Below are 18137 nucleotides of genomic sequence, written 5' to 3' on the forward strand. Positions count from 1 at the left end.
TTATGGTATGGGTCGCATTTTCAAATTCTGGGACACAGTCATCCAAAATCTTTCACTTTTCAAGAAGACAATGCAAAAATCTATACAAACAGGTCAACGAAAACGCGGCTTCAACGTAAAAATATCGATCCTTTGGAATGGCTGGCTTGTTCTCCTGATGAAAGTTCTATTGAGAAGATCCGGGGATGGTTGGTAAGAAACTTTTACGAGGTTTGTCAATTGACAAAAATTGCTGTACGTGATGGAAAATTTTTGAACTGAAAATCGTAATAAAAATACCTTAAATACACCACAAACCTCTTAGTATATAAGTCGTAAATCCTTAATTAAGATTTTTGAATCTCGATTTGGAAGTAAGTAATTACAATTAATTTGTTATACATAAAATCGCATGATATTTATTTGAAATATAATTACTCTCATGCAATGTTTTCATAATTTGAGAATAATTCTTAAAAAAAAGCTGGAAGTATCTTTCGAGTATGAAAAAATAGTTATCAATGATAATTAGTATTAGATTTTGGAAACTAAAGGTCACTAATCTCCGAAAAAGGTATAGATATACATATTTCAAGTCTAGATTTATGGCAATTTTATCAGGAAAACCAAATAATATGCTAGTAGAATGTTTATACTAGAAGTATATATACATTACTTCAATAATTTTATTGATAATATTTCGAAATTTTTTTCTTTCAATTATATTTTCAGGACGGCGAATTAAAAACAAATATATAAATATTTATTATTATTTATTTAACTTATTTACCTTATTTCCGTCTGTAAAAATTTTGACGACAATTATATGGCGGGTTTCCTACTTGGAAACCCGTCCTAGCGTGCTTTGAAAAAGAAAGCTGAAGTCAACACGAGAAAATGCGCTGCAATGCTGAGGAGGCAATTATAGTATATTTTTTTACCTTCAATTATATTTTCCGTTTTCCACAGAAGCTACAGTTATATAACTGTTATTATAATTTTTAATATATTTTTATTAAAGTTCAAACGATGTTAGCTTTTTTTCGCAACTTCAGCAATTTTATTTACTAAACGCACACGCACACACTCCACAAACAGCCGAGTCTCGCAGTTAACAAAAAGTTTTCGTTCACTTGTGTATTTCTCAATTCCGCAACTCTTTGCTGCTCACACACTCAGTCCGTCAACGGCGTAGAAAAATCACGTCCTTTTATAAAACACAACAACAACAACGACAACAATGAAGGTTTTTGTGCCGCACAATTACGCGTTTAATTATCCACAAAATAGGCGAGCAGCGCAGCGCAGCGAAAGCGTCAGCCAGCGCAGGTGAGTGCAACATGCGTATGTATAATACATATATGTACGAGTATGTACGCGTGAGCACACCAATACTAGCGCAAACACACGTGTGGCGTGTAATTTAGTTATAGTTTAGTTTAAATAAAAAAACTTGCGTGGGTGGGCGCAAAAGTTTCGCTGCTTACACTTCAATTGCACTTTTCAACTTTGATGCGCGCGTGTTTCGCATATAATAACAGCAACAACAAGAAGAAGAACGCGCTGTAGAAAGTTTGTTAGCTTTTTTCTCACTCGGTTGGGCAAAGGTAAATTTTCTAACTGAAATAGAGTTGTATTTTGCTTAGTTTCTTGGGAGCGCTGCAAATGTTTAAAGTATTTCTGAAGTTTTGAAGTTTTATAGCAGAATTTTCGGAGATTTTTGGCGAATTTTCAATGTGTGTATTTTGAAATTGGGTGTGAGGTTTTGCAAACTTTTCACTACGGAAGCTCAAAAGCACAGTTTAGGGGCGAAGAGTTGTACATTTTTTTAAATTTTTTTGAGTTTTTTTGAATCAGGTTTTAGGAATATTAATTTTTTTATTTTATATATTTTTTATATATTTTTTAATATTTTTAAAATATTTTTTTTCAATGTTTTTTTTCTGTTATATTTTCTTAATTATAGAATAATTATAGTATTAAGCACAATGCAATCAAATTTAATTAGTTTTTTAGCATTTAAATTTATAATATTTAGTTTTTGCAATTATTATTTATTTTTGTTGTTGTTTCTTCAATCGTAACTATGAAGACATATGTAAGTTTTTTTTTCTGCAATTTTTTTAGTATGAAAACTACCACTTTTTATCATTTATATTCGTTTATAATTATTAATTAAGTTTTTTTCCCAAAAATTTTTTTTTATAATTTTTATGTTCTTTTTTAATGTGGTTCGGCTTTTATTTAATTATTTTTTTTTATTGTCTTCATAATATTTTTAATTGATTTTTCCACTTAAAACTTTTAATCTGATTTTTTATTGAATTTCGCTTTTTTATGTAGATTTCATAATATGTTATGAGTTAAAAACTTAAAAATTTAAATAATTCCTTAGTCCTTAAAAATGCGATTTTATATAAATTATTATTTTTAATTGATTTTAAATATTTTTAAAATATTTTTTATATAATTTTTAATTTTTTTAATTTTTGTTTAATAATTTTTAATTTTTTTTTAAATAATCTATATAAATATTTACAGTTTTAGCAGCTTTTTGATATACGAAAATTGATTATTTATTAAAACTTTTTAAATTTGTCTTTAAAAATGTGGTTTTTAATACTAAAATTTTTTTTTTTCAATAATCAATATTTTTCTTACAGTTTGATAACATTTTAAAAGTTAAATATTAAAAGATAATTTCATACAAATATTTTTTTGTATTATTGTGTTTTTTTTTTGTTTTTATAAATGTATACTTATTTTTTAAACGTTTTTTATTGCTTTTGTTATTGAAAACATATGTATATCAGTTATTTTATTTTTTTATTTGAAAAAAATTTCGGTTTCGTATTTTCTACCACTTTTATTTCAACTTCATTTGCAGTTCATCAACATTTTTAAAAAATTGTTTGCAATTTGTTTCAAACGCAACCGCGTGTTGCACGAATTTCCACTAACTTGCAACAAAGTTTTTGCGACACTTAAGCGTTGTGCTACAACAAACACGACGAAATGAAATCGTACAACCGGATAACGGTGCAATGCGTGCTTACACGTAAACTGCTCGCTGGCGAATGATCTAATATGTTTGCTGGCTGTTGCTCTAATTTGAATTGATTATGTTGTTGGCGTTCCTGCGGCGCGACGGCACTGTTGTGACAACAACGATTTACTTTTACGCAAAGCGGCAAGTTGCGGCGGCTGCTGCTGCTGCGACTGTGTGGCAAACGACTGACGATCGAAGCTGCTGCATGCCACACAGCGGCACAGCCAACAACACAAGCTTATTACTTGTGCTTAAATATGAGTTAGAGGGTTGGGCGTGTGGCGGCGCCTTAATGTATGCTGCTGACAATGCACGTTTTGTTGTTGCTGGCGGCGGCTAATGTGCGGCGCGCTGGGGGTGAGTTCACTTAGCTGCGTTTGTTTTGTTTTTGTATACATTTTGTTGTCGCTATTTATGTGCGTTGGCTTGTGCACGCGATGGGCTGTCCTTATGGCGCACATTTCCCCTGTGCCAATGAGAATTTCCCGCTATTTGTGGCGTGTGCTACAGCGAATGCGCGTGTGCGTGCTCTCTTTTGGTTGCTGTTTAAGATTGTTGTTGATATTATTATTATGTTTTTTTATTTTTTTTTTTTTTTGCTTGCAGCATTTCTTGCGCTCTCGCTAACTCAGCAATTTCTTTATGCTGTCGCGGCTCCTTGCTCAAGCTCACATATTTCGAAAGGGTATCACGAAGATTTTACGCACAAATAAAATTGAGTTTTCATTGCCTGCTTTGGCACTCATTTTATCCCTCTCCACAGTCCTCCCTGGTGGTCCTTAAGTTCATAGTTTCTCCCTGTGTTAAATATATCCTTGGAAATCCAATTTTGTTGCTATAATTTGCGTATCTTGTTTATTTTTGTTATTGTAATTTAAATTTTTTTTCATTCTTTTCGTTTTTAACCGCTTTCCTGAGTACTTTATTTTATTATTGCAATTTGAGGTTGATTTTTTGCCTCATCATCTTAACCTCAGCTTTTATTGTTGTTGTTTTATAATTTTTTCTACTCCTTTTTCGTCTTATATTTACAAAATCTCCCTCTACTAATATGACGGCAAATTTATTGCCGCGCTCTATCGCTCTATCACTCTCCCTCTCTCGCTCTTTATCTCTATATATTACGCTCTCTCACTCTTACTCATCTACATCGCATGTTGTTGTGGCTTGCCAACATGCGAGAACGCTGTAAAACTGAAAAAAAGTTCTTCTGTCATCAGCCCCTCCCTTTCCATTGCGTCACTCACTGCATCACACTCTCAAGTGGGTGGTGGCCATAGCTTGCGCTGCCGCCGCCGCCACCGCCACCACTGTAGCATCGCTTACCGCTCCAAACGATTACTCACTGTGGAATTTATTTGGGATATCATTTTTGACAACTCAATTTATTTTTATTAATTTTCTGCTCTTCCTCCGCCCGACGTCGTTCGCCGTTGCCCCCACTCAGCGCTCCAGTCGCAGCACGCTCGTTAACTTTCGCATGCTGCCATTACTCCAAAAGCAATCTCTCTGCTGCCCTCACATACAGCTAACGGTTAGTTGACCACCCAGCCACCTTGTCGGCGCTGGCGCCCACGCTTCTCTCTTCCTCTTTGCTCGTTCCAGGCACCAACAACCGACCACATTATGTGTAAGTGAATTTCAGTTAATTTATTATCGGGAATTATTGCCTTTATTGTTATGGTTATTCCACTCTATTCCATTTCAGCTCACTCCATCAGCTAACGGTGTAAATGTTGCAATCAAATTTCGCCTGCCACATATTTGGCGGCGAATCTCCATCACATCCCTTTCCATGCAGCTTTCGGTTAGCTGGCTGACTCCGAGATACACACATATAACGTTACATATACATACATATATATACAAACATATATATACATATACCGATGTTGCTGGTTGGCAGCTGTGCGCTTATAGGTTGTTTGTTGTGTCGTTTAAACTGACTGCTGAATTGTGGCGGCTGCCTGGTGTCATCGCTGAGCTGCAATTAGGAAATGAATTTGTTGAGAATCACAAGCACACGTTCTTTTTCATCGTTTATTTTTGCTCCTTATTCTCCTCACTTCTTGCAGCTTTGTGTGTGTTCTCGTTTTCGTAGAATACTGTGAGTGTTTGTGTGTGTCTTTCAAATTGGTTGAAGGCTTTTTATCAAATGGCAGGACATTCATGGAAATAATGAATTTTTATGCACAGATGTAAAAGTTATTAGAGTTAGTGCAGCGAGCGGGTTAGATAGGGAAGAGAGAATAAGGTTAGAACGTCCTTAAATTAATATTGGCATTTATAAGTGTATTATGGTGAATCTTCAATTCATCAGACGTTGAATTAACAATGTACTTTAATCTTTCGAGAAATGCAACGAAAGCCTTCTTTACTGATCAAATAAAGAAAAAATGAGATATTTCGGTCATATAACCCATACAATTTCGCCAAAATAAGACGCTTGGAGAAATTCAGTGGTGGTAAAGCTTACAGAAGAGCGTTTGAGCTTTATATCACCGGGATATGGTATCACCAAGGGGCGTTTATTGACGCATTCTGTGTAACACTACATGACCTGCGGTCTTCAACTCCCGGACCCGAAATTAACTTTCGCATTGGACAATGAGTAGGATTAGCTCGTTAACCGCGAGTTCAAATTCAGTCGCGTTGTCAGAAGAACCGGGATGCGATATCACTAAGGGCAGGTTACCTCCGAGTTGATGCAGACTAGAGAACGATAAATGATTAAATTGGACAATGAGGAATGAGCTCATTAACCGCGAGCTTGAGGCCAGTTAAGAAATGATCAATTTAAGTAAAGTATAGGTACCAGGGTACAGAGCGGAATCGCAGTTCACTGCAAAGCAAGTGAGCTGGCAAGAAAAAAACCCTAGTCGCCCTGTCAGTAGAAAGGGAACGGATAGGAGTTCAGCTCTCTCCATGCATTCTACTACTAGATAGCTAGGTTGCGTGAGATCTCAACCAGTGCTGAAGTACCATTAAATCAATCTCACGCTGTCGAAAGATCCGTTTGACTCCTCATGGATTGCTAGAGGTACAGTGTACTCTTTGCTTGCTATAAAACTAATATTTCTCTGGTTGTAGGGTTACAACTAGTCTTTGCCGTTTCGTCTACGCAAAAAGGTTAAGAATTTTACCGGATGGCAATTGTAGAAAAGTTTGGAAGAAGACGAGGTAGAATAATGTCAACACTTTCTTCTTGACTGTCCCATCTTTACGATATCAAGGCTTCAATAAATGGTGGACATCCCACTGAGCTGGTGGAAATAGAAATAAATCGTCTAAGCCGATTTGTATTGGGCTCAAGGCGCTTTTTTCAAACTTCAGAGAGGACTGTATATAATGGTCCAAGTGCGATCTCCTACTTGAAGTTCAGCCATTGAAACCTAGCCATGAAAACCTAACAAACAGTGCAAGAGAAGAAGATTTTGAGAGTGTTCATCAACAGATTCCAAATATATGAACAACAGTTGGATCCTTGCGGTCATCTTCAAGCCAATCCAATACCCAGACGTTCATGCTAATGATAGGAGTTTTTCTGTGCGAAAAATTACTCCGTGCTCACTCGGTCCCAACTTATTGAATCGAAAGCCCGGTTGATGTCAAGAATTATGTAATTTCTTGAACTTTTACTACCTATCCGACCACAAGAGCTAGCGCGGGTCAATGGGCTTCATGAGCTCTTTCGAGCAGTACTTATCCAAGTACTAGATGGAGACTGATGGAGGATGGAGGATGGAGGATGGAGCCTGGTGTAGAAACTCACCCAAGTGAGGAGTGGCCAGAAACGATTATTTTACATATGTCTCAAGTAGCTCACGACTTCCGGTCCCAGACCACTTAGTCCTCTGATTAGCCAAAAACCATCAGTTTGAGGCGAGCTAAAATGAGATGGCAAAATATCCATCCCAAGGGTTGTGTGCTGGTTTTGGAACCAGCCACGTAAAAAAACACCTCCAATAAAAAGAACTACTATAACCGACTGGAGAAGACTGATGTCCCCATAGGACCGAGGATCGCTGCTGATCTTGTCGTGAAATTTCAGACGAGGATGTCTAGTCACATTGAAAATATCTTTTCGGTATGCCTTATTTGTAGTTTTCTTCGATCAAATTGTGGCTTTGAACTCAAATAAGAAGTAGAATTTCAGCAAGATTTGGTATCGAAAATCCAACAAAAAAATATGTTTATCGAGATTTTGTAGAGTAAATGCTCTTATGCGAATTGAGAGCAGCCTACTTTCAAAAGATTGTGTCTAAGTTATTCATCAACCAACTTTTTTAACTTGCCTTTTATATTAAAAATTTATAAGAAAGACATCACCTTTAACAACAGCCATGGTTGCCATATGTGATCGGCATATATAACTATCTAATTGCTTTCAGTGGCCAAGGAAAACTTTTTATAACCACTTTTAAGGCAATAAAATTGAGGACCATAATTTATAGATATCCCAGGCACTTCAAAATAAACAGTGCGATGGAGGACTAAACAGTTATATAAAGCTGTATATTTATATAGTTCTATATATGTATGAAAGTATATATGCCTTGTGAGTGCAACAAAAATAAGTGGCACATAGAATTTATGACCAGCTATTGGACGCTACCGACGCACTCATAAATTTCCGCAAATGTCCCAATCGATGGAGTAGCACACGGAGGCACACCGAGGCACACCGAGGCAAATAAACGTAAATGCAATAAAAATAACAGCAACAATTTCAATGAGCCAATAGTAAATAAGTATGTATGTATGTATGTATGTAGGACATAAATGTACGTGAGTAAATAAATAAATAAATACATTGAGTAAAGTGAATAAATGTTTGCTGGCAATTTGGCATTTTTTATTGCATTTGCCGCATCAATAAAACCGCAATGTAATTTAAAGTGAACGCATTACCGAGCCACCGAACTCCGCAACGAAGCAGCAGGAGGAGGCAGGTAACGCCTATCGTTAACACACGCAGCCACACACACTGAGAGGCAGAGAGTGGGAGACATACATACATACGAACGCATTAAACTTTATTTAAGTATATGAAAAGCGTTTATGTGTTTTAAGTATGTGTATGTGTATAAACATCAACTCACACATATACACACGCACACTAATACATACAAGCGACAGCTATTGGTAGCACGAGTGACCATAAATATTGTAAATGCGGCAAAATGGCGAATTGCCCGCTGCTTTTATGTGCCTTGTGCCCCCCACCACGCACTTAAAGCGAGTGCGAGGGCGCGCAGGAGGCAACTGGCTGGCAGGATAACTTGAGAAACCAATAAATTTGTGCGTTACGGTCTTTACAGACTCATTTGGCTAACTCGTAGCGTTGATGATGAGGCACCAACACACCACTAAATGGCTGGGCGGTAGGCCACCAAGTTGTATGGATGGCGAAAATTTACCGTTTCAAATGCGGCTGCGACCATGAGCACATTAACTGTAACAGTCGCACACACACACACACACAAACACAGGTATTCCAGCGGCGCACCAAAGTAACCAATTTTGTAAATTGAAAGCAGAAATGTAAGCGCATCGTTCATTTAAGTCCAGTGTGCCTTCGCCTTGCCCGCTCCTCAACGTGCTGTCAACTGCTTTACGTTTTATAAGCAACCTGTGCAACTTGCGTAAATGGTGAAGCACCCGTTTGTAGCCGACGCTAGAGCAATGGAGCAGCGCAATTTCACTTGCAATAATTCATTGGCCTCAACAGCCCGATTTCGGGCCCCCCAACGCCATGTTGTGGGCCAACAGCAGCGTCGGCGTCAAAGAGTGCTGGAGTTATATGCATTAAGCATGCATTCAAACACTCACACTTCCATATATACATAGTTATGTATGTAGAAAAATTCGCGTGCTCACAACTCAGTCGGAATGAAATTAATTATTTTCCATTAAACTTAAGTAGAATATAAAATTTCCTCGAAAGGCAATTTAGCCAGTCAAGTGCCCATATAAATTACATCAATTTCATACCACCTACAGCAAAAGTGAAACAAAAACAAAAATAACAAAAACCAAACTATAAAAAAATCAATTGTGTGTGTGTGTAAGTTAGCAAGTGTGAGTGAGCCCGGCGCACGCCTTGCGATAAAATGTGTGAGTGAGCGCGCAACTGCAAGCCTGTGCATGTATGCGTTTGTATTTGATTGTATATCTTATTGTTGTTGTGGGTGGCCACCAATGCCACAGCTGGGCCTTCATGCTTCGTGCACCCGGCAGGAGGGTGAGTTGGGTTAATGCAATGGCTACAGTAACGGAAGCAATGAAAGTAAGTAGGAAGCGCTAAGAACGACCTGGCCAAATGGTATATAACCAAGGCTAGTGAAAAAATTATTGATAACAACACTTTGTAGATATTTGGCTAAGCAAATTAGCCTTAAGCAGCCTCTGAGCACGTTTTATAGTGTTCTGGGCAGATTATGCCCACAGAAAGAACTTAGAACTGTAATATTTCACTGTTAAAATCTTGACACTATACTCTAGAATCCAGCTATGTAAGTACATTCGATATAATATAATTAAAAGTTAACAAAATAAAAAAGGTAGCATATTCCAAGGCGTCATATCCTTAATTTCTTGCTTATATTTTCTGTAGAAAATTTTTTTTTGCTCCAAATCGTGTTTCAAATGTTAGAGAAATAATTACAATAGCCAATACCTGGAAGCTTGATTATTTCTACATATTCTACATATTCTGCTGAAATTTACGATATTATTTCTCGTAATACTTCATACCTAAGTTTTTAAATGAACCTTATAAGTTTTGGCTTCAAGATAACATAGCTCGTTACTAGAAGCCACATTTCGACCATTATAAGTTAACGAAATATTAATTAAGTTAAATAATTTAATTTTCTTATTATAAAAATATATTTTTAAATTAATATATAAATAGATATAATAAAAAATATATTTTGAAAAAAAAAATAAAAAAAATAGTATTTTATTTTTGTAAATATATTTTTAAATAAAAGACAAAATCTATATTTTATTTTCTAACATATTTTTATTTTTTTTATTTTTTTATAATTTTTTTTTTATTATTAAAGTTTACCCGTTCAAGAATATATCTACAAGGGAATTTTAAAAATTAAAATTACTTTCGGAGGTATAAGTATATGTATTTTTCTGACCCGGCATTCAAACTGGTTCGATCGGAACTTTAAAGCCGTTTTTCTCCAAACTGTCTTTTCAAATCGATAACCATTATTTCTCAGGTTCTATTAGACTGATTTACCTGATACTTTTAAAAACCCTTTTTATTGACTGATTCATGTCAGGAAGTATTCATATCCACAAATTTTTATTACTATAAAAAAAAAACATTGCAAAAATCAAAAATCTCTGCACGAAAATTAGCTATTCTGTAACAATTATTGCTTACATAACATGAAGAATCGAACTATACGGATATAGTAGTTGAAATGTGGACAAATGTCTTCAGTGTAAAACTGAAAGCGCCAATTAAAATTTCTCGTCGACATTTGGTTTCAACAAGACTGTGCCACTTCGTAAACATCGCATCAATCAGTGGATTTATTGAGAGAACATTTCGGTGAACAGATAATTTCACGTTCTGGGCCGGTTAGACCTTTTCCTGTTGGGATATGTAAACTCTAAAGTCTATGCGGACAATCCCGCTTCGATTCAGGCCTTGGAGCAAAGCAGATGTGATTCGCCAGTTACCAGTCGAAATGCTCGAACGAGTTATCGAAATTTAGACTCAATGGATCGACCGTGTGAGACATAGCCGCGGCCAACATTTGAAAGAGATAATCTTCAAAAATAAATGCCAAAGAATGTTCTTTCGAATGATAATATATATTTTTAATTAAATTTGAATTTTCTGTGTTTTTTCTTTGAAAGAGTGGGAAATCTCGAAGTGGATCAAACTTTAGTATGGTCGAAAAATTGGTTCTCAAAATATAGATTTTTTTTGAGTAAAATATGGAGGTACGAACGAAAACTTCAAAAGCGTAATTAAAATGAAGCATAACGAGGTAGCTGATATTCGATATCAAAGTACAACTAGTAATAGACCAGAGTAGTTTTTGGGACTGTCCAACCGTATTAAGGTATTATGTACATGGGTTCCAAGGATTCAAAAAAAAACATTGCCCTATTAAATTATATTACATTTCTAGAATATTGAACTGATCCAAGAATTAGCTTTGGAGATACAGTCGCCAAAAGCTGCGCCCTCGAAATCAGCTATATAGTCTCTTAAAAATTTAAATGCTTTTTCTCCAAAACCTTATTTTTAAAGTCGGTTAGCAAGATTTCTCGAGAACTACTCAACCGACTGTTATTAAATATTACACATATTTTCAAAATATAATTTATAAAACCTTGAAATATGGATTTTTTTGTTGAATTACAAATTAAAACAAAAAAGTCGAGAAATTTTCACCAAAATTAGCATTTTTTTTTGTAAAAACGTTTGCCCAAATATAAATTTCCCATTTTGTTTGCTTTCGTCTAATGCCTAGTTTATGATCTGAACTAAGGCACGTATTTTCTCCTTTTTAATTTTGATAAACTTGTAAGTAGTTCTTCTATCAACGTGTTGGCACCTTTTTTGGGATAGACTGCCGAAAATGACGTCGTAAGGCCGAGTTTTAAATATTTTCCTTTCAAAATCTCACAAGCGCTTTGCAAAATATGTATCTTCGAAATATTAAGAATTTTCAATAATACATTTAATTTTTAATATGAAAAATATATATATTGAAAATAGGCTGTTGTTTGCTCGTCAAGACCCATATAACCCCGTAAACCCCAACATTTCAGATAAACTATCATAACCAATCACCATCGCCGATTAGAGACGTGTTATGAAGTCATTGGATGCACATAGAATAATTTTCAACAGTTACTTTGAAAAGAGCATACCATCTACCGCGATCATTATTTAGCATTATTGGAAGGTTTGCTTCGCGGAGAATAATATTTGAAAAAGGACAAAGAAAGTTCTTGTTAGTTCAAACAATGCCCTGTGTTCTAAATATCTGAAAACGAAAAAGAATTATATGAATTTGGCTTCGAATTGTTTTTATGTTCAATAATTTTGGGGAATCTAAGCCCAAGCGACTTTTCGTGTTCTTAAAAAACTGGAAAATATTTAGCGATAATAAAGAAGTAATCGCTGGGCGTTAGAGTTATTTGGAAGCAAAGTACAAAGACAACGTAAAATAAAAACGACATGAAAAAGCTGGAAGATCGACATACATACGTCTAGATGTTTTGTCTTCTTCTTAATAACAACTTCCAAGCAGAGATATTACCAAGGAGGAAAGTTTTGCCAACAGTCGTGAAATAAAGTGAGTTTTAATACAGTAAAAACGTTTCTGCAAGTCAAAGCCTATCCGGTTCTAGTGTTTTTATCGTTAGTACCATACTTCGATTAAACTTATGCTTAACAAATGAGTTTTGATTAAACTACCCGTTCTAAATACACTCAAAGAAATCAAGAAAGAATTTTGCTTGGGAAAAACCCACTAATTCGCCTTAAGATTTTCTTTAAACGCAAGCAGACAGATTATGAGCGCCAGCAATAAATTTCAATACTTTGCATAGCCCATTTTCTTACTTTCTTTGCACGCATTTAAGCCAAGCTTACTGAATTCAAGTATGAGCTGAGTTTAGTAGAACTACATTTTTTGCTTTGTTCGACTAAACTGAATGGGCTCGCTGTGCCGTGGTAAGCAAGCTAGTAAGCGTTCAGCAATATTCCGCATGAATCGAAAATTGTGTCGACTTTATTATATTTTTGCGATGTATGTAGTTGACTATTGAGGCCAATATGTGCGAAATTTTTTGAATTTATTATAAATGTACATATTTTTTTAATAAATGTATATAATATACATATGTACATATGTGAAGCAATCACTATCTAATATTTATGGGTAATATTAATGGAGCAAGGGAGGTTTTATTTATTCTATCATCTGTACTAGCTACTCGAAAGGTTTGAACAACATTCTATCATTTGACAGTGCCCTTCAATAAGAAATATAATGATCCGTTGATCTTTTGCAGTATGTTTCTCATTCCCCTGGAAAGACATCATTGTATACTTCCCAGCAGCATTCATTTGAAAACAAAGACATACACATGTTATTAGAGATCGAACAATTGAATTGTTTAATCCGCTCAAAGGAGCATTTGTCGGTAGATTTGTTCAGCAGTAAATAACTTCACGAATGTCTTAGATTTCAGTGTTGACGGAATAGTTTTTAAGATAAGCAAAGTTGACTTCAGAGTTGAAAGAAAAGTGTGTGTAATGCTTGTACTCGTACGTATATTATGACAACGTTCGTCAGCCTTTACGCATTTGCCTCACTATTTTATTCCATCAATGCAAAGACATCTATTGACAAAATACGAAAAAACTTTTTCGACTACCCAATATACATATAGTATATTAGCTCAATTATAAGTTGGACTCACTAAACTAATTTTTTGGACTTAATAAAATAATTAGTTTTTCTTCCTAAAATGGCAATTGCTTGAAAGATATCATTTGTATTATTCGATGGTAATTTTACATACCGAATTTTTTCTAACAACTGTAAATTGTTTTGCAATCTCAGCGTTTAAACAGCAGTTAATAAAACTGAAGTTGAAAATTTAATATTATTCGAAGATATTATGACTAAATTTTTGTATAATATGTATGACAGCCAACAGATTTTTCAAATTTAAGGAGAGAAAGAGAATTTCATTAGGAGAGAAAATATATTTATGTAAGGAAGAGTGAAATTCGGAAATGACAGATGATTGCTATGGAGCACTTTTCAGAAAAAAACTCGACATTTGTTAAAATTATTATTATTTTTTTTTAATTTGCGATCGAAGTATTGATGATGATTAAGAACAAAAGTTCTATCGAATATACATAGTTTCAGTATTCAAAACTATATAATTTTAAGAATCGATTAATTTTATAATTTTTCATTAAAGCTACTGTCGTAGGTAGATACTAGCTATGAAGTCTCAGTAAAAAATGTCATTTATTCAACATCTTACAGCTTTAACTGTGCTATTCTAGAATATGTCAGAAATAACGAGACTGCAACTCTTGTGGATTGTGTTAAGCTAGCTTAAATTTGAATAACTCAAGCAACTTTGTTTAAGTTCATGTCTAGTAGCCAATGGCTCTTGCAAAATTTATGAATATTTTGGAGACTGTTGATGGTTAGTACAAATATTCTGCGCATATAAAAACTGTATAGTGTCTTTCGCCACCGTAGAATAGTAGAGAAGAGCCAATATCGAAAATTCGATCATAGGTTTCACATAAGAGTATTGGAAAAATGTAATACTGGTCACGGATATCATCAAATATTGTAAAAAATTACTATTTGAGAAAAATGTGAAAATAGTTACAAGAAAACTCCTACCAATGGTTGATTTAAAAATATAAAGAAAAATTATTAAGTAATGAAATTTGACAGAAAATATTATACATATTTTTGATTTATAACACCAGTGTTTTTCAAGAATCACAATTTGGGCATAAAAATAGAAATTAAAAAAAAAAATTGTTGATCAGTGTAATAAATTTTTTTTATAAAAATTTCGAAAAAACTATCAAACGAAAAATATATGTTTTGTACAATAAAATCTTTAAAATAATAATAAATTTAAAATAAAATTTTTCGCGTTCTCCCACACTCAAAAATTCCAGTCATGGTTATTATTATATCCGTCACCTAACCTGATTTCGAACTGACCGACTTTACTTTAAAAGCTATAAATAAAAAAACATTGTTTTTCAATGTCTAGGATCAGAATTTGAGTATAAAATTAAAAAATAATAAATAAAAATTGTTGACCAGTGTAATACATTTTTTATATAATAATTTTGAAAAAATTGTTTCCAATTAAGAATTTTTAATCATAAAGCAATAAAAAACATAAAATGTAAACAAAAAATAAAAAAATTCGTTGACCAGTGTAATAAATTTTTTATATAAAAATTTAGAAAAAATTGTTTCCAATTAAGAATTTTTAAAAATAAACGCAATAGGAAAATGTAAACAAAAAATAAAAAGATTTGTTGACCAGTGTAATAAATTTTTTATATAAAAATTTCGAAAATAATTTTTATAATTAAGAATTTTTAAAATCACAAAATAAAATTAAATTTAATCAAAAAATATTTTAGTAATATGAAATATAATGACAATATGTATTGAAGCTTTTAATTTATTATAAGTCTTCGAGAATATTTTAATTGAAAAGGTGGGGTTACCAACCGAAAAAATACTTTTTTTGTACAAAAAAAATTTTCGCAATTCTCCCACACTCAAAAATTCAGGTCATGAATATTATGGACCTTCACCTAACCTGATTTCGAACTCTTGAACGACCTTAAAATAAAAGCCTGTCAACGATTTTTGGCAAATGCCGAACCTCGACAATAAAATTTAGGTTACTACCGACCCGACTTTTCTGTTCTTTTTTACATACCTATATTCATTAATACCAAAATCACAATTCGGCAAAATGTAGTTATTACAACAAACAAATTTCGTATGTTTTATTTAGTTATTTTCGCTAGCAACAGCAGAAAAACGCCACAACAGCGTAAGTGCGTAAACTTACAACGCTTAAGCTTAGACTTTGGTATAAAAGACCCACCGCTTGCTGTCTGCAATCATCAGTTCACTTCGGTAGCTTCACAGTTCAAGTTAATACAAGAACCCAACACAAAACTAAATCAAAATGAAATCCTTCGTTTGCATTGCTATCTTCGCCGCCATCTTCAGCGTTGCATTGGCCGGTCCCACCAGCAACAGCGGTGCCGCCGCTGCCGCCGAGCAAGAGGCCAAAGCCGAACAAAACGCACAAGCTGTGAACCTCCAGTCAGCCTACGATTTGACACGTTTCCGTAAATCCGCTTATGGTGGTGGCGCCGCCGCTAGCATTCCAGCACCTCCCTGCCCCAAGAACTACCTCTTCAGCTGTCAACCTAACTTGGCGCCAGTCGCATGTGCCGCCCCAGCTGCTGCTCCATCATACGGCTCAGCCGGTGCCTACTCAGCGCCCATCCCAACTTATGTCTACTAAGTTGTGGACCATCAAGGATAATGACAAAGGACAAGGGCATACTCTAGCGGACTAATGCGTGGAGATAAGTAATAGCTGTGAACGCAGTTAATTATTTTATTGAAAAAATATAGAAAAAAATTGAAGCATACAAAAGTTTGAGTTATGATTATTAATTACTGGTCGGGTGTCGTAGCTTGGGTTGGCAACAAAAATATTTTCTAAAACATTTTTACTCATTTCTGTTGGTGAAGCAGCAATGTGTTGACTCGGCAACTTTTCCGAAGCATTAAGTTCGGCTAATGACATAATATTTAGCCCTGACTAAAAAAATAAACTCTATTTTTAAAGTTCTTGAACTCTACTAGGTTTTAACAGGTTCTCGGCACATTGAACTTCCGCAAAAATTCGCTTAAACAGGTGTTTAAGGTTTACTTATCGAGAATTGGTGAGAAGCGGATAGACTAGATGAAAAGCGAGGACAGACGACAGCCAGTGGGCTGAGGAAAAGTGGAGAGGCCTGATGAGAACCAATGATATTCGATGAGAATCAGTGTGAGACAGAACGTAATGATTTCCCACTCTATCGTTGACTTTATATCTTGCGTAAAAGGTGCTGGCGTTCAATTGACGAAGACTACTTCGCGTATATAAAGACAGACATTTGGACAGCCAAATCGACTCAGCTCGGCTAAATACCAAAATCATTTATTATTTATAGGGTCTGGTCATAATGGGAATACTAACTGGTCACTGTCTGGTGGCGACACACGCCCTCACTATGGAGCTGACAGAACAAGAAGACTGCAAAAAATGTCTAGAGCAGGGCACCAGAGGTTCAATGGAGCATATTTTGTGCATTTGTTCCGCATTGGCAAGACTAGTGACAGTGATACACTGGAGGAGGTATCGATGTATACATGTTAAGATTCAAGTCAAGCGCAGGCGTCCTAAATGATGACTACTCTTCTTGGACCTACCAACTGAACTGCTTCTGATATCGCAAAGGACCAAAACTGGTCTATGCGTGGCTTATTGGTTACCAGATTAAGCTAACCTAACCTTTAGGGTCTCCGACGTTTCCTTCTGCTCAGGTTATACTAATATATCAAATGTTTGGAACTCCTTTAAGCTGTTCGATCATTGCTTTCGAGCTTAACATAAATTGACTTGCCATACATTTGACAAAAGGCTCGTTGAAACGGTCATAAAGGACTCCACAAAATATTTTGTGAAGACTTATGTAGTTTACTCTGCTGAGTTCAGATGCCATCCTAATAGCCTTTTGCCTTCTTTTTGACATTTTTAACACGCATATTCAAGAATTTCAGTATTACGTTGTTCAAAAATCCTCAAGATCTTCTGCAAGTATCAACAATCAGAAGTTGAATTGACTCTCGCATTACCATTGGAAAACATAACCTACAATACCACCATACAGCCTATTTAAATTTAACTCAAATGCGAGAATTTTAATTTGTAACATTTCTCTCCCCCACACAGAAGCCATAAAATTCCTTTTCCGCTTTTAATTCAATTTCGCTAATTTATAAACAATTTCATTTGCCAACTTTGAGTTCTGGCAGCAAATTGCTTGTGACACTAAAGCCCAACAACAGCAAATACCGCAAAAGATAACTGTAAAGAAGAGAGTTCAGTTGGAATAATATAATAAAGAGTAAGAAAAAATACGAAAACAAAAAAAAAGAATAAAAATACGAAAAGCCGAAATTAAAAACGACAAAAACAAATCAAAAGCCAAAAACAAGTCTTTTACAAAAAGTAAACTAACTGAGCAACCAACAGGAAAGCAGGAGCAAACGAACAAAAAGACATCTTATATGCAAGCACCGACATGCACACATTTATTTACAACGTGCACGAAGAAGTGTTGGTATGAGACGCGACGAGCTGAGACGGCAGTACTGCTGCTGCTGCGTCGACTGCAGTTGGAGAAATGCTGATGCGAAGATTTAATAAATGAAATTGGTGTGTGATTAAAAACACAAAAACCAAACGAAATCCATCTAAT

General features: G+C 34.9%; 2 protein-coding genes across 3 annotated transcripts in view; one reads left to right on the plus strand and one right to left on the minus strand.

The window, feature by feature from the left end:
- The window catches only part of LOC120769791 (homeotic protein ocelliless), a 150577-nt gene that overhangs the window by 130789 nt on the left and 1651 nt on the right, over positions 1-18137 (minus strand). Inside the window, exon 1 of one of the 2 annotated variants that reach the window (XR_005704887.1) lies at positions 770-1835. The exons of the other annotated variant lie outside the window; for it this stretch is intronic. The gene's annotated coding sequence lies outside the window, so the exon portion shown is untranslated. Of the gene's footprint in view, positions 1-769; positions 1836-18137 lie in introns of those variants that run through there. 2 annotated transcript variants of the gene reach the window in all.
- LOC120769794 (vitelline membrane protein Vm26Aa-like) lies at positions 15714-16261 on the plus strand. The gene has a single exon (XM_040096982.1). The coding sequence runs from the start codon at positions 15782-15784 to the stop codon at positions 16124-16126; it is 345 nt and encodes a 114-aa protein (XP_039952916.1). The 5' UTR covers positions 15714-15781; the 3' UTR covers positions 16127-16261.

Source organism: Bactrocera tryoni, chromosome 2 (assembly GCF_016617805.1).
Source record: "Bactrocera tryoni isolate S06 chromosome 2, CSIRO_BtryS06_freeze2, whole genome shotgun sequence".
In the NCBI taxonomy this organism is placed as follows: domain Eukaryota; kingdom Metazoa; phylum Arthropoda; class Insecta; order Diptera; family Tephritidae; genus Bactrocera; species Bactrocera tryoni.

What these genes read in the sequence shown, in the direction of transcription:
- LOC120769794 (XM_040096982.1), top strand. Translation starts at nt 15,782, where the DNA reads ATGAAATCCTTCGTTTGCATTGCTATCTTCGCCGCCATCTTCAGCGTT.